The sequence below is a fragment of the Synchiropus splendidus genome, chromosome 5, assembly GCF_027744825.2.
Source record: "Synchiropus splendidus isolate RoL2022-P1 chromosome 5, RoL_Sspl_1.0, whole genome shotgun sequence".
Taxonomy (NCBI): domain Eukaryota; kingdom Metazoa; phylum Chordata; class Actinopteri; order Syngnathiformes; family Callionymidae; genus Synchiropus; species Synchiropus splendidus.
Window position 1 is genome coordinate 33,018,940 of NC_071338.1, and position 20,319 is coordinate 33,039,258.

The 20,319-nt window shown below is 50.0% G+C and overlaps 1 protein-coding gene across 2 annotated transcripts in view; it reads left to right on the plus strand.

The window, feature by feature from the left end:
* The window catches only part of cdh8 (cadherin 8), a 103,096-nt gene that overhangs the window by 24,498 nt on the left and 58,279 nt on the right, over positions 1 to 20,319 (plus strand). For both annotated transcript variants that reach the window (XM_053866087.1, XM_053866088.1), the window contains exon 3: positions 14,065 to 14,359. In XM_053866087.1, the coding sequence (XP_053722062.1) occupies positions 14,065 to 14,359 (295 nt within the window). The remainder of the gene's footprint in view (positions 1 to 14,064; positions 14,360 to 20,319) is intronic.

Sequence of the window (20,319 nt, forward strand, 5' to 3'; positions counted from 1 at the left end):
AAAGGAATAAATCAATACACATATCCCAAGATGAATGACCAACAACATCAATAATTTGTCCTAAAAAATGTGACTTGGCGACGTGTCAAGTCTGCTGAGGAAAAAAAAAAAAGAGTTTCTTCTTTTTTTGTTACAAAAAGCTCTGAGAGTGAAAACATTTATCATGAGGGAGAGGAGCCGCTGGAAGTAGGTCATGAATTTAAAGGGACTAGAAAGAAAGCAAAAAACAATGTTGGAAAACAAGCGGAGATGGAAACCAGACGTAGCTTTCGAGCGAGCGCAGGTGTCGGCGCTGACTCCGCCCACTGCTGATCGTGTCGGAGTGGTGTGCTCGGCTGCTCCAGCGCTCGCGGGTCAGCGGGCCGCTTCCTTCGGTCAGTGAGCGTCAGCGTTTTTTTTGTCGGCATCTGGATCGACTAAATGGATATTGGAAACCGTCGGCGGAGCTGAGCGAAAGTTGGAGGACGGCGGAGATTGATGAGTGTTTGGGCGCGTTTCCCGCGACCCCAGTGCCGCTGGCAGCGACACAGTCAGGCAGGTGTGACGGCCAGCATCCATCTCGCCGTCAGCTGCGCCACACACACCGGCGTCAGTGATTCGGACAAAAAGCCTTTCTGGCAAGCGCCGGCGCCGGGCCTTCCAGGAAGGGCGGGGCTTCTGTCTCAGCGCCTCCTTCAGACGTCTGCCGGCCCTCACGTCTTATTACAGGAGACAAATTGCACGTCCCGACGCCGCCGCGTCCCGACTCGTTAGCCGCCGACCCCGACACGTGTCACTTGAGTCGGCGTGTGGCGATAAATTCAAACAAGCCATCTTCATGATAATGAGCGCGCGGCGGCTTTAAGGCGAGGAGCGGCATTCAGGGCACGGCGGCGAGACGGACGGCATTAAAGTTGGTATTTGCAAGAGGGGCTTTTTTACCTCGACGGTCATGTCGATCGCTGCTGGAGGACGGCAGACAATCAGATGAAGAAATGAGTTTTCTCTTGTCTCCTCATCTTTTATTCATTTCCACACGTTTACTGGGTGGAAGTTTGATTCCAGAGCCGCGCAGGTGCGCGTGTTTGTGAGTCGGCTGGAAGCAAACACGATGGGCAGATGGAGGGAGGTGAAGAAGAGGGTGCAGCTCAGCCTGGTCCAGACTCAGCCATACGTCCGAGGCTCCTCTGAGGCACCTCTCAGCGCTGAGATCCACAGGTTTCTGCGCTCAGGCCCGTCACATGTTCTCCTCTCCCCAGCGCCACTGAATCAAGAGTCTTCCATGTGACATTTGGACGCGGAGCATGAAAAGCTTCTCTCGTCTGCAGCATTGTGAGCGCAGCCCCGGGGTGATCGCTCCATCCTGCCACCCCCTCTCCCCCGCTCCACTTCCCCTGGCCCACAGACTCCCCCACCAGCGTCTTTTCTGATGTAAATCGCAGGTACGAGGAAGCGCGGCGGCGCCACTGTGCCGTGAAATCTCTGTTGACATTACCGACGGGCGATTCCAGAAAAAGACAGGAGGAAGAGGAGGAGGGTTTCTGGGACTCACTTTCCACTTGCACTGCCTCTCCTGACTTGGTTGGAACCTGCTGGATGAAGAGTCTGGGGAGTGATGCTTGAGCCGCCGCGGCGTTCAGGGCCACTTTCTTTGATTGCTGGACGTAAGAAAATGACACTTCAATCTTAGTTGGGGGGAAATTCATCTGGAAATCTGTGACTGTCACGAGAAATGTGGTATTGATGCACAAGGACTCGAGAATGCCACAAGCTAACGCAGCTAACAATGCAGCGAGCGACAGAATGATATAAGCACCGCGTGTGAGGAGGGAATACCAGTCCCTCCAGGTGATGGCGATGTTTCAGCCGCGACTATTCACACAACTCTGACGTGTTGCGTGTTCTGCAAGGCCTGGCAGTTTTGTCCAGCCACCGCGACTTGACTGCCAATTCCACCGATCCGCCACCTTCCCTCCTTGTTGAGATGAAGTCATGTGTGACGGCAAACGCTCACATTTGCCCACAAATATTGTGATTCGGACATGAAGGAGTCAGATTCCATTCCTAAATGTTCAAATCCCCATGAAGGAAATGTAGAACAGATGGAAGTAAGAAGCGTCACCCGAACACTACAGGGGGCGGACATAAACCAACATGGCCGACCTCCAGATCCATCTCTCTCCAGACTGTTTCTGAGCCTCTACATCACGACCCTGTGGAACACCTCAGCAGCTACTGTTTGAATGAGCCGCTCACACACACCTTTACCTCTCAGACTCCGCCCACGTGAGGAGCTTCGGAACGAAACAACCAGTGCTCACTATTATAGACTAACTATTCATAGAACCTAAAAACCGACGCTAGTTTTTTCAAAAGCTCAATTGCAATGGTCCTTATTTCATGTTGTTCCAGAACCATAAGTGATCGCAACTTTCACTTTCAATTGCAACAAAAACACAGGTAATAGACACAATGACCTAATGTGCGGAAAATGGACCAGAAAAACAATAACACAAGACAAACAAGGAAGCACACATGAAACGGGCAGATGGACGAACAAACGTCACAACTAAAAATCTCTAGTTCGTACACAACCAGTTATATAGAACCACACAGACCAGGAACTGGAAGTGAGTTAGCCGCAGCACTGGCACGACCGTGTTGTGCTGTGCATGTGGTGTGGTGGTCATAACATTACGGCTGATTTTGCTTTGTGATATAGAGCGGATTTGAAGCGTCCAGTCTCTGTGTTTGGGCTCCACCAGCAGGTGCTTGTTTATCTCCAGGCGTTTGCTGCTGATGAGAGGAAGAAGGCGAGCGCTAGCGCGGCGGCGGCGCAGAGCAACAGCTCTCTCTGCTCTGTCAGCGCGCGAGCTGCCGTCCGCTCCGAGGTGATCTGACATCTTAAAGCGATGCTCTGCGCAATTGCACATCCACTCAGACAAGCGCGTAGACGCCGCTGCCAAGCCGAAAAGGACCCCCTCCTGCACGCCCCCCGCGCGTCTGAGCTGTCTGCAGCCGGCTGCCAAGTGTTTCCGCGGAGAGGACGACTTAATTGTTTCTGCCACGCCGACGTCTCCCACTCGTTTCTCTCCCTTCCCTCCCAAATCTCAGAGATTCTTGGACTGTCTCATGACGCTTCGTGTCAGGAGGCGGGAGACCTGGACGGCCATTCGCGTGTCTGACCGTGTCAGACCTGCTGTGACTCAGGCCCGGTGAGTCCAGAAGATGAACCCGTGAGTCGTGAATCAGACTCACCACGTCACTGGGCTGCTGCGACAGAACAGTTTCCATCGTGTCCTTGAGTCACGAGTGCAAATGAGTCATGACTCCTGAGCTACATTGTGTGAATCTGTTGACTCAAACGAAGCACCATGTTGTCGCCAAACTTGGCCAACGGAGTGACAGGAAGTAACTCACACTCGTGCAGCAAGTCGGCTTGCTTGGTATTTTAGTTAGCTTGGACTCCAATTCTAGTCTTTGCATTGGTCCGAGTCGCTTGAGGTGACCCAAGGAGTCCACATAACAAGTCTTTATGAACATTTTATTTTCATATCAGCGGTTTCATAGAAAAAAAAACGTGAGTCACAGGACTCATGAAGTGAGTGTGTGACTCATTGAGTCCAACTAGCTTCCGTGCTAGTACACTAGCTTACTGAAGACAAATGGAATAAAAATACAAAGGTGTTTCAGACGATTGCTGCCGCCTGAAGGACGAGAGCGTCATCACCAGCTTCATAGTAAACACAATGCTGGATTTGGTTTGTGACTCATGGGTTAATTTAAACCTCCGACATGTTGTCAGATAGACTTGCAGTCAGATTTGACACGGCTGAGTCGAGTGCTCACGCCTGACACCAGGAATGGTGTCCTGACCTGAGCAGTGAGTCGACCTGACTCGCACCGAACCCGACAAACCTGCGCACCTGCAGGGCAAACACTCGACTCCTGCGGATCTGGGAGTCAGATGTTGGCAGCCGAGTCGAGCTGAGAAGCCTGACAGACCGAACATCTGAACACATCCGCGCCTTGCCGTGCCGCTCGCCTGCCACTCCTGGAAACGCTGCTGTTTTCCCGCGAGTCGTGACTCCACTTCCTCCTGCTTTAATTACCACACACTTGTTAATGTTTCATGACCTGAGACCGACACACTCACGGTTCGCTTCTCATTCTTCCACACTGCCTTCAGCTGTCAGAGACTCGGAAGAGAGCTCCTGCTCTGAGACTCCTGTCCAGCAGCGATGGCAGCATGTTAAATCGGGAATAAATATCTCTGTTTTTCCTTATTTAGCTTTAGCTTGCGTTTCCTCCGTGCCGTGACACGCACGCCGGTCGAGTTTGTTCTTGTTGAGACTTGTTCTCGCGAGTTAACAGGAACGCCGTCTCAGACCCGGGCGGCACCATCTGGCTCGAGAACATGGTCGTGGAGCGCCGGATCCATCTGCGCCTCGTGAAATCTATCCCGCCGCTTGACTTGATCAGAGCCCAAACAGCGCCGCCCTGATCACAGCGGTGTTTGTGGGGTGCCGACAGCCGCCGAGGTTGAGCCGACCCCTCTGGCTCAGCTCAGCTTCACGCTCCCTCGCGGCTCGGCCTGGTGTTTGTTTGTGTCCGTGTTGTGGCGTCTGGCGAGTCGAGCTGCTGCCGGTCGGAACTTCGACACCAGCGAGTGTTGGTTCCGGAGGAGCTGCCACACAGGTCTGGTGCTGCTCAGACCAACTGGACCAGTGAGAGTGTGGTGGAGGATGAGGAGGAGGAAGACTGTTCTTCCTCGGCAACACAACACAGAGGAGGCTTTGACACACACAATTACAGTCTGTATTCACACATACACAACTGAGCCCCCCCGCACACACACATTTGTACCGCTATCCTTGTGAGGACCACTCTTGGTCATAACAACAACCTGATCATCCAAAACACATGGCTCACCTGAACCATTCACGTCACAGCGTAAAAGAGCAACACACATTTGCACACACAAACCAAGTGCACACATGCATATGCACACACACACACACACACATGAAGTCACACAGACAAGTTGACAAAACGAGCGGCACGTACTGCGTCTCACAAACAGACTATGGCTGTTGAGCAACGCACAACACATTTGAAGACCTCACACCACACTCAATAAACACAAACAGGAACAGCACTTTTTTAACTCAAACCAAGTACACATACTCACACACCACATGACCTCATCACACTGGGGAACACAAACGCAACAACACAACAAACTGGAAGACACCAAACACTGTAATGACACACAACAGACAACAGTACATGAACTCCGACCAAGTACTCACACACCATATGAACTCATCACACTGGGGGTCACAGGGCAGAGACCTGGGCAGAAGCAGACTGTGTGCTTGAGTCAGAGGTGTCAACAGATGAGCGGCGCGGGGTGGACACCATCTCTTCCTGTCATGCGGTGCCGCCCGGCGCGGATGCAGGCGATAGTTCACGGCGGACAGCAGGACATTATGCGCAGCGGTTGTTTTCCCTCCGACACGCTCCGTCTCTGCGGCAACGTTGCACCCGGCCTGATTAAAACGCCTCCGCTCGTGTTGCCGCTCTCACACGTGACGTTGACGTATGCGCCTCCGGCGGATAATGCCCCCATGTCGGGAGGAGCGCCGCCATCGCCGTCGGGGGTGATGGAAGCTCGCACAAATCGTGTCGCTGTGAACTTTGTCTTGTTAATTCCTGATCGAGCGCGTTGGCTCCGCCCTCTAATCTGCTCCCGGGGCGGAGGATTGTGTTCGTGTCCACACACTAACACACGAGGAGAGGTGGACGCACCGCAGAGCCGAGACATACATCAGGAGACGCTGACACATACGCACAAGAAACACGTCTTAATTATAGCTGCGATCACACACAGGAGGAGCGTCGCACAAACTGACACGCGCACAAAAGCCTGGACACACACTGGGCCACAGGAACACAGGGCTCCAGACAAACACAAAACAATCACTGGAGAGAGGAGCGTGTCGCAAATAAATACATTTGCAGACAGAAACACGTGAGCACAGATGAGATACACACATACGCCACGCCACACCCCCTCACCACAACACGCACACACACACACCACTTTGACTCACAAAGGAAATACATACGTTAAGAGCTACACAAAGCACGAGACGACGTGGAAAAGCAACAGGGAGTCGCGCAAAACACAGGCGCAAAAAGTACACACTCACGACAAGATACCGAATTAAGCAGTGCTACACAAAACCCTGACCTCAAACGCACATCTCAGCACACAGCACACAGACCTTGGTCTGTTAACTACACCCAAAGTACACTGCATGTAAGCACCCGAAGCTCACACACAGGTGCGTCTCAACCAGACACACCCCAGTCACACGCACTTCCATCTCCACACAGATACACAACGACCATATTTCACGGACTTTTTGATCAAAAATGCCTGCAGACTTTCATTAAATTGCGGTGAAAGTCGCGATCATTTATGGTCTGGATCAACATGACGGTAAATAAGGGGCTTTGCGAGTGAACTACTGTCTGTTTGAGCCTAAAAAAGCAAGAGGATGCATTGATTTAAACAAAACATACAAAATAAAGAAATGAATAAATGTACATGCTGAATAAAAAGCGATGATGAAATGCGTCCATCTTTTTCAAGATGAGGTTCCGTGAGTAGTTTCCTGGCAGACAGCATTGTTTTGTTCTGGCGCTCCTCTCAGGGGCGGAGCCTGACGGAGCGTTGGATGGGGGCGGAGTCTGAGAGGTGAAGGCGGGGAATGTTTGTGTTCAGCAGCCAATGAAAACTGCTGATGTGTTCCACAGGGTGGTGAGGGATGTCGAGGCTCAGAAACAGCCTGGAGAGAGATGGAGCTGGAGGTCGGCCATGTTGGTTTATAGTGTTGGGCTGACGCTGCACCACTCACTTCCTCAGTTCTGACTTCCCTCTGTTCTACAGTTCCATCATGGGAATCTGGACATCTAGGGTTCAGGATCCTTCACGTCCGAATGGTTGGTGGTGATATTTGTGGGCAAACGTGAGCGTTTGGCGTCCGGGGCACACTGACGTACCATTTTCGCGACTATTATTTGTGGCTCCACTGAATTGAGATTTCTCCAGTATCCTGTGTCTGCCTTGCTCCACGGCACCAGTCGCCCTCCTGGTTCTGCTCTCGGAGCAGCGTGTCCGGCAGGTGACCGTCCTCACCGTCAGGACTGCTGGCTCCATTACAGCGGGTCGCGACCTCATCTCCCTCCTATTGTCTCAGCAGAGGACGATGATAACGGCCATAATGAGACGAGCTCCTCCCCCCAACCCTCTGAATACTGTCATTGACCCCTGCCAGAGGAACTATTGATTATTGTCGGTCTGAAAAGGTCCACGTGTCCCCGAGGAGCTGCCTGTTTTTGTGAAGTCAGTGCTGCGGAAAAATGGAAATAATTGACCCTGGTGGGTTATTGTGCCACAGATGGACCACCGACTGTCTTTAACCCTTTCAGGCCTGGCAACAGATTCAGGCTGCCAGCTCTTGTCGCTGCTGCTGAAGGTGAAGGATGGGAATCAGAGAGTCCACGGAGGTGTGGTCTTCTCCTGGCTCAGGCTCTTGTTCTCGAGCGAGGGAAGGATGGAGAGCTTCACTCATGACCTGAAGAAAGAGCTGAGCCAGAAGACAAAGCTCTCCACTGACCGGCCGGGTTTCACCTGAGGTCACCAGCTGCGGAGTGACCCGCAGATCTGAAGCTGGAGTTGCTGGAGATGAGATGACTCTCTCCCAGAAGAACTGGAGAAAGTTTTTTGGAGAGAGTGAAGTCTGGCCCTTCATTTCCTCTGCAGAAGGAATACACAATACACACACAGGCACTTCTGGACATAGTCTCTCACACACACATGAAAACACAAGTACACAACCTCACAGAATGACAGTGAAAAACACTTTTACTGTAAAAAAACAAGAGTCCCCACGGGGGACACATTGACTCTCACATAGCAATGCATTCGATCCAAACACGTCCACACATTGACACAACAAAAACACTTCACAGTTTGTGCCGGGTCGTGGGGGCAGCAGAACCATTGTCTGCCAGCCAGTGAAGATGTCTTCTCTGGTCCATTTCCCTCAGCCTGGTCCTGGGTCGACCCATTGGTCTCCTCCCAAAACACCGTCCTCATGAGATGCCCGAACCACCTCATCTGGTTAGTTTCAGCGGCTCTACTCCGAGTCTCTCCCGAGTGGCTGAGCTCCTCGCCCACCGCCGGTGGGCCAAAGCCACCGCCAAAGCTCATGACCTTAGGTAGATGGAGAACCTGTCCAATTTTAGCCTCGTAGGGCGCCGCCTCTTTGAGATGACTAGAAATCCAAAAGAGGATTTCACCACAACCTCGGAAGGTCATCACCGAGATGCGGAAGACGTGAAGACACCGAGGAACTGGAGGGGGTCCTGGCCGGAGGGAAGTCTGGGCCTCTGTCTTGAGGTGCCGTGACCTCGGCTTGGCTGGGTTTTATCGACACATATTTACAGTCGGCGCCGCGCTGTTTACCGTCAGACAGTGTTTCCTCTCAAACAGTTTCCTGCAGAACCGATGCTCTCGATATGGTTTCCGTGCGAGGAGGTCTGTTCCGCCTCGCACCAGAAGGAAAGTCTCCCGTCCAATTTGATGAAACGCTCCACGCCAGCAGACAGACTGGAGGGAGCATGTTCCCGAGAATAGCTGAGTGGATCATATATCATGCATCGCGCCATCTGCTGCGTAGATTCCAAATGTTATTGCAATATTTAGAATTACAGATTATTCATGGAGGTGTAATTAACGCAGTCCAAATCCAACAAATGGGAGGAAGCGGGACCTCATCAGCCCAGACGTTTGAGCCGGATTTATCTATTTAGGCGGCGCTAGCCCCAGGCCGCGCAGATGGGGAGTAATGGCGCCGCTAATTTTACCGGTTTGCCCATGAATTATCCAGCACTGTGATTCTGCGTTACGACGGTGCCGATGCCAATGGAGAGTGACTCTAACCAGAGAGCGCGCCGGTGTTGTGAGCCGGCCTTGTGCTCCGCGTACATTTTGCATCGCAACATGGAATCTGCTGCATATTTAATGCGCAACATGACATTTCCCGCCGCGGACTCGTCGCCACGTCGAGTCCCGCAACCTCGGTTAAACAACCTCGCTGCAGTCTTCGCCGCTAACTTGACATTTCGTGTCCGCGGGTCACATCAGCATTTTTGCACTCTGCTACGTTTGTCAGGGAAGATGGCGTCGCTTCTTCAAGTTCTCCGCTGTCACGAAGGAGGCACGTGAGTCGGGGTGTTGACTCCGCAGAATCCTCCTCATTAGGGCGCCGTGATTGTTCAAGTGATTGCCGTAAAAGCTCATCTTCACCGGGGACTGACATATTTCCTCCTACGCTGACAGGATAAGAAGCTGCGCAGCCTTGATTGGAAGTTGGCAAATGGAACTGTGTGTGAGTGTGTGAGTGTGTGTGTGTGTGAGTGTGTGTGAGTGTGTGAGTGTGAGTGTGTGTGAGTGTGTGAGTGTGTGAGTGTGTGTGTGTGTGTGTGTGTGTGTGCAAGTGTGTGTGTGTGAGTGCGTGTGTGTGTATGTGTGTGTGAGTGTGTGTGTGTGTGTGCGTGTGTGTGTATGTGTGTGTGAGTGTGTGAGTGTGTGAGTGTGTGTGTGTGTGTGTGTGAGTGCGTGTGAGTGCGTGAGTGTGTGAGTGTGTGTGTGTGTGAGTGTGTGTGGGCACACAGAAGTAACACTTACTGGCTGGTGCACACACAGATCTCCACTGAAACTTTCAGACCTTCATTCTTTCGCACATCCATTTTCACAGTTCTAGAAAGGTTACAGACAAACTTCACACGCTCAGCAGAGGGACCCCCCCCTCGACCCCCCGGATCTCCCCCTCCCCAGCCACCCACGAGTCGCACACGACCACAGAGGTGCACAGCACACAAGCACATCTGCGCTAATAAGAGCACACGCTCGCATTGAAGCAGAGCTGGGAGTGAGGACGAGGACCAAACACACGGCTTTAACTCTCACATGTCGCCTTCCACACGCTGGCGCCAGACTCACTTCTGCTCCTTGTTCTCAACACAAACTTTCACACAAACACACGCTCATTTGAACAGATACTGAAGTTCTCACTCCAAACCACACGTCCCTCTGGACGCCTGTACTGACTCACCCTTTCCCCGGCCTCTCCCCCTAAACACATGGCTCACCTGAACCAGGACTCTGGACCAGACTGGAACCCAGTTATTTTGAAGTTCATCCTCAGATTGAACTCTTTTTACTGAGATTCAAAACTTTCAAACATTGAGAGGACAGGCCTAAATGTCCTCACAAGAAGGTGGCTTGTCAAGACCTGGTCCTCACACGTGGAGCAAACCATGCCCACGCACACCTCTGTGTGTCACACATTCCTACACACATGTCAAACTAACAGACAGAGAAAAGCTGTGAGGCACAGTGGTACAAAAGCCTCTTCTCACAGGTGCACAGTCAAAGATGCACCTCCACTCCCTCCAAACACGCACTTTCACCTCTTCTGCGTGACCCCTAAACAAAGCGCTGTGAACGGCACACATACGCTGAAGCGCCCGCACACAATGCCGTCCTCCGACTCTTATTCCCCGTCTGAATGTGAACAACAACTACACAATTTCACACCCAGAGATGCGGCTCACGTGTGCGAGTCAAACACGTGAATCGTAAAGAGAAGCTGCGCTGACAAGGGGAACGCTCCAAAACTGTCCGGTCATTATTGTTATTTCTCATTTTATTTTTATAAAACCTTTTCAAAGATGAAGTTAACGCAAAACATTTTAAGAAAAGTAAAAAAAAAAACTGACAAATAAACAAAGCACTTTGGAAAGGCAGGATTTCTTACAAGTCAGCAAAGTAAAATATATTACAATTTAAAAACACATTAGTCGTTTCAAAAATGTAACACGCAAGAGTCAAAATATAATAAAGAACACACCAAACATAAACACATGCCAACACCCACATGGACTGCCACCATGAAGCAAAGCATCATGCCACACAGACCCGCACTCACACACACGCACACACGCGCACACACAACGTCACACAGCACAGTGAAGCACACGCTCAGGACACAACTCTACAGTGACCCAGAAGCGTCTTCAGGCGACACAAAGGAGCCCAAACACACACTTCGGTCTAGACGCCTCAGTCTTCATGAACACGGCTCACTGTCGCCCCCTAGCTCCTCTGTTCATTCAAAATGTCATTTTTCTGATCTACATGACCGTGTTTAAAGCGCAAAACAAGGCAAGTTGAAAACTTAATGGAGGTTTGTGTATTTCTGGTCAGCTAGCACAACGCCTCGCACGAAACATGGCGGCCACGGGACTCAAGCCAAGCTAAAAACAGCGCCGTCGCGCCACCATTAATTTGGGCTCGTTTAAGGAGTTTGACCGCGAGCGGGACGTTGGCGCTAACGAGCGGCATCGCTCACAGAAAATGACGGCACCATTAGGAAAACAAAAGTGCAAGGTGCGACAATTTAAGTGGCGGAGCTTTGTCAGTGTCGGCCCACAACACCAGGGAGACCTGGGGGGCGTGTGGAGGGGGTCGGGGGGATGCAGCGGTGAGAGTGTGTCGATAAACACACGCACGTGATTGTTTGTTTGTGTTGCTGTTCGTGGAGGAGCGCTGCGTTGTCGCGAGTGTAACATGACTTCTGTGCATTTGTGTCAGTACATTAGCACAACGTCAAGAGTAGCTGTGGCGGTCGCTTCCGTACGAGCGTGTGTGTGTCCTTGTGTGGGCGTAGCTGTGCTTCTCTGTCAACAGAAGCAAGTGTACTTATTCTTTAGTGTGTTTGTGTGTGCAAATGAATGGGTGCGCGTCACCATTAAAGCCAAGTGTGTCCCTGTGTGTGTGGCCCAGCTGTTAGCAGTGAAGCTATCAGCCAAAGTGACTACTGGAACAGCTTCTGCCACACAGACTTGTTGTTGCTGTTTTAAGCTCGACTCCTGTCAATAGTTCTCCTGAATCTCTCTTAAATTCAGACTGACTTTTTGTCCGCTTCAGGCCACCGTAGACTGAGCTACAGATGCTAGCTGCCAGAGCTGATCTGGCTGAAATAAACAAGGGGTACGTTTCTCGCAACTGACTAAATGGCGGTTAACTGACGATGTTTGTGCGTTTCCCTTCATTTATTTCTCTCTCTTTTTTCTTCTCAATTTGTTTTGAATCTGATCTGTACACAGCTCGCTTTCATGTCCGTCTTTATGTGCGTAGCCTTCTTTTCCTTGTTTCTGACAGTGTCTGTTAAAATGATGTGTATTTTGCATTTTATATTTTACATTTTTACATTTATATTAGGGGTGAGATTTGACAAAAAAATCTCAATCTCAGTTGAATGAATCTCAGCTAATCGCAGTTTAATCGTAGAAGAATATTTGAGGCCTGTACCGATCCGTGTCGCTCGAGCGACACGAGTTTTCTGCACAACACAGTATGACTGTCGTCCATACGCTTGACTGTGAGAGTGTGTGTGTTCTTCATATATGCAGTGTGTGTTTTGTGTACCATCAGTCCATGAATGTTGCGTATTTGCACAGCTTGTGGTTCTTGTGAATTTGCGTGTGTTTGGATCACTGCGCGCTCACCGGTTCGGTCAGCCAGTGAGAACAGAATCTCTTCAGAGGGAGCGAGGATCCCGAGCTTCTGGCTCAGCTCTTTCAGTCTCCTGCGTGTGACACTGACTGGTTCGTCCTCCTCCATCAGTGACAGTGCTTCTGCTCACATGGACAGGGATTAGTTTCCCCACGTGTTATGAGTCTGAGGTCCATTTGCGGCGCTGCTCATCGAGCTCCCGACGGGCCTCGTTCGGATCGTGTTCGGTTTCCTGCCCGTCGCCACAGAAGCCGCAGCTAAGTGCGTTTACACGCGGAGATACTTTCCACTCGGCCTGTTTTTCCTGACGTCATGCTCTCTGCAGCGGCCTGTTCCCTGACTCATCGTCACGGAAACGCACAATCTCATCCAACATCTCCACACACACACACTAGAGACCAGCAGCTCCACCCGAGTGTCTGAAGTGCGTCTCAAACTTCAGAGGACATCAGACTGTGATCCACCTTCATGAATCTTCAGGGTGAAGACTCGAGCCAGAGTGGTGGCTCAGCTTTTCTGACGTCTAAATGAGTGGACTTGTTTAGAATCCATGACAACTAGAAGAATGACTTGTCCCTGAAGTGACTCGTGTGGAAATGACTCGTTTAGCTTGTCTTCTTATCGGGGGACTTTTCATCACCTTACAGAAATGACTCGAGTCATTTGTGATGAGTTCAGATTTGAGTATCCTTAAGGTCATTACTCATTTGTCAGCCGAGCCTCTTGGAGTCTTTGAGAGTCATCGGTTCGTCGCTTCAGTCACAGAAATGACTCACTTGATCATTTCACTCCTGAAATCATGTCCTCAGCTCTTGACTCGTGAATGAAACATCACTGAGTGATTCATTTGTTGCCGTGTCATGACAAAACAACTCAAATGTAGAAAGAGAAACGACTCGTCCAGCAACCACTTGTGAGTCTTTGTGGTGAGTCTTGGGCACAGAAATGACGGTTCGCCTTTTGAGTCATTCACAATGTACCAAAAGATTCATTCACTTAAAACCAGCCTTTGAATAGAACAAGTCACTGAGTCCTTCAGACATGAGCAAGGCACCTCTTTGGTTCATCTCTTGACTCTTGACTGAACAGAGCCTGTTGCGGAACGGAGTAGACTTGTTTGTTCAGGTCACCTCTCTGGTCATATGTAGCCGATCATGACGCAACATCACTTCTGCTCATGAATTAATTACTTGAACAGAAGTGACTAGTTCAGCTTACAACTTGAGGGTCGTCGGTTCAGTTTATCCTGAGTGAGTCGCTCGTTCATTTTGAGTCACGCTGTGAAGCAAGAAGAAGAATGATTCTGCTGCTGGAACAATTATACTCGCTTGTCGAATATTTTATAGGGAAGGTGAAGCATGTCTAAGTTTTAAACCCGTATCTCAGACGTGGTTGAGGCTAGTCCTGACCTGACTCTGTTCTTCTTCCAGCTCCACACCGACTTGGATGTGGGCAACAAGAACATCAAGTACGTCCTGGCGGGAGAAGGCGCTGGAACCATCTTTGCTATCAACGAGCTGACGGGCGACATCCACGCCATGAAGAGGCTGGACCGCGAGGAGAAGGCGGAGTACACGCTGACCGCTCAGGTGGTCAACGCCGACACGGACGAGCCCCTGGAGCCGCCCTCCGAGTTCATCATCAAGGTGCAGGACATTAACGACAACCCGCCGCAGTTCATCGAGGGTCCGTACCGAGCGTCCGTCCCGGAGATGTCGGCAGTCGGTGAGTCACACGTTCATCCACGCGCTGCTCCGTGTTCTGGGCTCAGGAGACTTGAGTGCTGTGGTGTTACATTCTCGGTCGTGTGCTGTCAAGCTTCCTGCTGCTAGGACACATTTGGTAAGCGGACACATTTGGTACCTGCACCGGGAGGAGGCTAACAAGAGGCTGCTCATCACTCTGTTGGAGGCCCTGATTCAGCCGTTGGACTGAGATACAGTAGATTCAAGCTGAAGAGCAGCAACAGTCTTTAAAGCTTCAAGTAGCAGATGACTCCCAGAAAGCTTTGCAAGTTTAAAAACAAACATCTGGACGGACCCCTGGACCCTCTTAGCGAGAAAAGCACAGTCTCCATGGAGAGACTCAGAGTAGAACGTCAGCTCCTCCAAGACAAGACGCTTGTCGTCTTTAAGTTTGCAGAAATAGAGCAAAGAATAGAAGTCCAAGGACGGAGCCCGGAGGTGCCCCACCTTTGGAGCCCGTGCCTCCATGTTGCACATTTTCTCAGCGTTGCTCTTCTCAGGGCCGTAACGAGAAGAGGTAAATAAGAACATTTCTTTGTGTGTGTGTGTGTGAAAGGAACGGTGCCGCGGCGAAGGACATTCGTTTTGTCCTCCGACTCATTCACGGTGTTTTTGCTATTCAGCAGAGCACCTCGGCCGTGGAGGCAAGTGCGAGCCGATCTCTCTGAAGCCATTTTTCCTCCTCTTTGTTCTCCCTCAAGGGAAGAGTGAGAGAAGGAGAGAATTAGCTTGGCGGAGGAGAGTCGCAGCAGGTGAATGGAGGTGAGGAAGAAGCACAAAGAGGCTGGAAAAGAGGGAAAGTGTCAGAGAGGATTAACAGAGTTGCGTGAGCCACTCCGTCAATACCGTGATTCAGAAAATAAATCAATAAATGGACTTTTCATTAGCATGGACGGCAGCGGCGCCGTGAGCAACTGAGGACGTAAATCTAAAGAAGAAAGAGCGACTGAAGGAGAGAGAAGAAAAGCTACAGAGAAAACAATTATCTCAACGTTCGCCGACCGTGCTCTGGAGCTGCGCGGTCATAATCACAAGCGCTTCCTGTTTGTTCAAGATCACTCATTCACGTGTTCACTTCAGATCGCGGCTCAGTCTCAGCGCCGTGCTCTGAGCCCAGATGGGCGGGAAACGTCGGATCGCGACGTGGCGTTGAGTTCGCGAGGCCTTGTTTCCTGTTTGTTCGTGCGCTTGTCACCTGCCTCGTGCCGATACCGGCAGATCGGGACGTTGTGCCTCATCCCGCCAGCATCCATTCCCATCAGTGTCGGCGCCAATAAAGGAACAAAACCGAAATGCAAAGAGTCGGCGTGTAAACACAAAAGAGCGGCGAACCGTTCCCTGATCCCTGCCGCGCCTCGTGTTTGAAACGTGCCGCCGCTCTCGTGGGCTTCCTCTGGTGCGGTTCGGGGACTTCCACGGCGCCAGGGTGGAGAGCAAAGTGCCGGTTGACAGAACTCTGTGATTTGCCGTCGGGAATTCTACACAAGAAATGGGAATCGGCGTCTCTTTGTTGGTTGTTGTTCCCTTTTGTCGCTTCTGATGAATTAAACATTCCGGAAGAGAGAGCTTTTTCTGGCAGTGACGACTCGCGCGTTAAGTTTTCATGCGACGCCGCGTCCCGAGACAAGTTTGTTCTTCTCCCACCGTAAACACCAGAGAAGAGACGGAACTGTGAGAGGGCGTGACCGCCCGCCCGGCTGTGGCAGGTCATGTGACCGCGAGGGCCAATCGCAGTCAAGCGTTCAGTCAGGTGACTTCTTGTTCACATCGCACTTTTTAGAGGATTTTTCAATGGTCCAAATAAATAAATATAAATGTGGAAAATCACAAATAAATGATTGAATTTTATTTGTTATTATTCTTTTTCATTTGAATATATGAAGTCATGAATGTATTAAAAATAATGCAACAAATGACCCAAACAACATGTAGAATCTGATCAAAACCAGTTTTATTACCAAGACTCTGACCCTGTCTTGAAACATTGATATTTATGATGAAAGGATTAAGTATATTGGGCTGGTGTGAAAATATAAATACATCTTAGAGAGAATTATACAATTAAATGAAGTGGTCAACGACTAAACTATGTTAATTTGAGATTGATTATGATTTTAAAATGTATTTAGTTTTCTCTTTTTAGGTAAATTAGAAGGGGAATAAATATATATATATTTTTTTCAATCCATTTTGAAACTCTCAAAAAAAAAATGTACTGACCAAACTGTGTCTGAACAAAAGAGAAGGGAAAAAACTAAATGAAGGGAAAATATAAAAAATGAATGATAAAAATGGATTCATAAAAAACAGGTGTAACAGTATCTATTGTTCAGGGTAAACACTAAATGAAATGAGTGACACAGACCTGTGACTTCCCTTCTTCTAGACCCGGACGCCATCTTGGTTGTGCTGCAGGAGCAGGCGATGGTGCTCCCCAAACAGAAGCCAGTGTTGAATCTTCCCGCCCTTTTCTCCCTTTAACCCCTCGGATTAGCGACTAGATAAGGCGGCATCATAGCGACCACTGTGGTCTGAAGGCGACGGGTTTGGTCCCGGCGTCCGTGTCGTGCTGCCTTCGCTCTTATCAGGTGTGTTTGCAGCAAATCAGCCAGACCCGAGACAAGCCGGCTTTTATCTGTCCAGATACACACACTCACACACTCTCTGCAGAGGAAGCGCAGCAGGATGAGATATGTGACACGGGCCGGCGAGGTCGGCGTGTTTCCTGTGCGCTGAGGAGCGGCGGGGTTAATGGGAAATGAAGGAGAAGGACCTTTTGTTCTTGCTCTAAAAGGGAGAAGACGTGCAGCTTCTCCCTGACTTCTCTCTGACTTTCATTTCCCTGAATGGCTGCCGCCGTCTCTCATGTGCAACAATGGAGGAGCGGCGTGCCGCCTGAAGACGCCGCAGGAGAGAGGACGCTGGTTATTTACTGCAGACACTCTGCACTCCACTGCTCTCCTCCGCGCCACCACTGCCTCTCCAAACACGCCGCACCCTCCACACCTGCTCCGCTGCAACCCTGCTGCTCGTACCATCGGCATTTCAACGACTTCCGCTACGTATTACTCCGAACACAACCACTGATTCAACAGCATATCTACCGCTGAGCAACAACCTTGAATCCAACCGCTACTACGAGCGCTGCCTCTTCATACCGCCGTTACCTGTGATATTTATACTTTTACGTCCAGTTCTGTCTCCCCTTCTTCGTCCACCACAGTAGTGTTTTTACTGTGTCTCTTAATTCAGTTGCTGTCTGTTACTGTACAACTATTGAGCCACTACCGCTGATACTGCTTTTTTCTCACCGTCCCTACTCCTACTACTGATAAAAGTACTACTATCACTTGTTCCCCTGCAATTTATTTCCTTCTTTCTTTGCTTTTGAGTCATACTTCTACTCATTCTTCCAAGACTGTTGCTGTTACTGTTTCTTCTCCTCCTACCACTACGTTAACGTGTAAGACTCCTACAGAAAGTACTGCTACTGCTTCTCCTACTATTTATGTCAAATAAGTAGTGACTTCAACCATGACGACTACTGCAGTACTACACCATACCTATTTTTCTACCATTGTTCGTATTACTACAGGTTATCTGATGTCTTCTGACGATTACTAGTAGGACTTTTACTCATATTACTACTTCATAGTTAGTACTTCACAGACCAAGTCAGAGAGGCTGGATGGAGATGGTTCAGAGGAGAGAGAGAGAGAGAGAGCCAGTACATTGGTAGATGAAGATGTTGAGATGTTGGAACAGAAGGTGGAGAGGAAGGCCACAGAGGAGATGGATGGAGGTGGTGAAGGGGGACATGAGGTTTGAGAGAAGAGGAAGCAGAGGACAGATGGAGCAGGATGATCCACTGTGGCCACCACTGAAGGGAGGAGCCCAAAGAAGATAGTTGGTACTTCATAGTCCTTGTGTTGTTTCCTCTATTACATCCACTACTTGTGTATATATTTTTAGACATAGCTGCAATACTGTTTATTTTTTATATTTAGGATATATATATTTTTTATTGTACATCTTTCTCATAAGTATTTATCTCATATTTATTTATTTTTGGACATGTAGTTTTTGTTTTTGGAAACCAGAGGCCTCAGACCGAAATTTTGTTGCCACAATATCGTGTGATATATGAGTGTATTTGTACAATGACCATAAAGAAAGTCTAAATCTAATATATAATACACCTGACAACTTCCACAGATGCCTATTCTATTGGTAATAGTACTACTACAGCGGCGACAACCTTTTTTCCTTCGATTGCCCCAGTGAATACCTCTCCTTTTACTACTGCTGCCACCTGCAGTGCAGTACCACTGGTACTCCTGCCACAGTATCAGGTGTTCCCAGCAGACTACTGCGACCGTAGACGTACGTGCGACACCACCAAGTGTCGGCCCTCACATGTGACTCAAGTGTTTCCTGGCGCCGATTCAGGTTCTGCTAATAAACACGTGGATGAGTGTGTCATCAGCTGCGCGGCCGCGACACGTCTGTCGAGCATATGTCGGAGCGCGAGCCTCGATCTGTCTGCTGCTCACAAGCAGGTTGCGATGTCTCACCAAATCTGGCCTCAGGTAATTAGGAGGAGGTCGCCGGAGCCTCGCCGGAGCCTCGCCTGCCGCCGTAACTGCCACGCGGGCCAACAAACTTGCTGGAGGTGGGTGTTGGTGGGTGGAAGTCATGTGAGCGGCGGTGGGGGGTGTGTGTGTGTCTGTGTGGGGGGCGCTTCATTATCGGGGGCCATTAATAAGCCGGCGCCGACAGATGGGCCGGGTCGTCTGCTCGCCGACGGGCCGGGGAAAGTGGCACCCGTGCAGAACTCCCGGTGTCAAGAGCACCTGAATTACAGCGCCGACGCTAAACTGAAGCGACATTAATGGATCACCTGCAGCGCATTTGCATATCCATCCCTGAGAGGCAGGTGAGGGTCTCGCTCGAGCCGATCTGGACCCTGCGACATGTTTCTGATCAGGTGATCAGAGAGACGTGAGAGACGCGTTCGCCTTCCGCTCCATGAGACGCAAAGAACTGACATGAAGAAGAGGAGCTCCACTGAGCTCAGGTGGTTCACTGTCGCTGTGAGGTCCAGCCGCCTCCACGCCCTTCAAGTGTCCTTGACTTTAGTGATGATGATGATGAGCAGGTCGTGGGCTTGGAGCCACCCCTCCCTGACTGCTGACCCTCCTGTTTCTCCTCCATGGTTCTTTTTGGGAGCTTTGATTCTTCCTCCTTGGTTTTCGTCCCGTTGGCGTCATTGCCGTCAGTCGCATCAATCGAGGAGCTATTTCTGGACCACGTCGTGCCTCACTGGCTCCAGATGTTTTCATGTAAAAATACTCCTCCGTGATGGAGAGTGAACTCCGCCGCAGACCTGAGGCCTCGCAGGCTTGTTAACTGATGAAGATGATGATGAAGATGACGATGAAGATGATGCTAACTCGAATCAACCCGGCCGACTTTCAGGGTCACCAAATGTTCGCGTGTGAGCGGAGCTCATGGGTTTGGTGTTTGAAAATATGATTTTTTTGTTAGATCACATTGTTATTCAGAAAGTAACAGATTAAATAATTATATTTTTGAATAGCATGTGGGCTTAATAATAATGATAATAATAATAAAGAAGGCAGAAATGAAGTAACATTGACAAAAAAAACTATGGAAAAAACATTAAATATTGAAATAATAATAAATTGCAGCAAAAATGAAGTGGAAAATTAGAGAAAATACTATCTTGCAAAACATAACCACATTGGATACATGTCTGTGAGTCAAAGGACTTGAGTCATGTTGCGCTCACACCGAACACCGTGTTCACCAGTGAGGTGTCTGGTGGAGAGTCACCAGCTCCGTCATCCAGGAGAGACTCAGAGGGGAACCTCTGCTCCTCCAGGAGAAGGTGACAGTGGTGTCTCCCTGGGTGGAGGC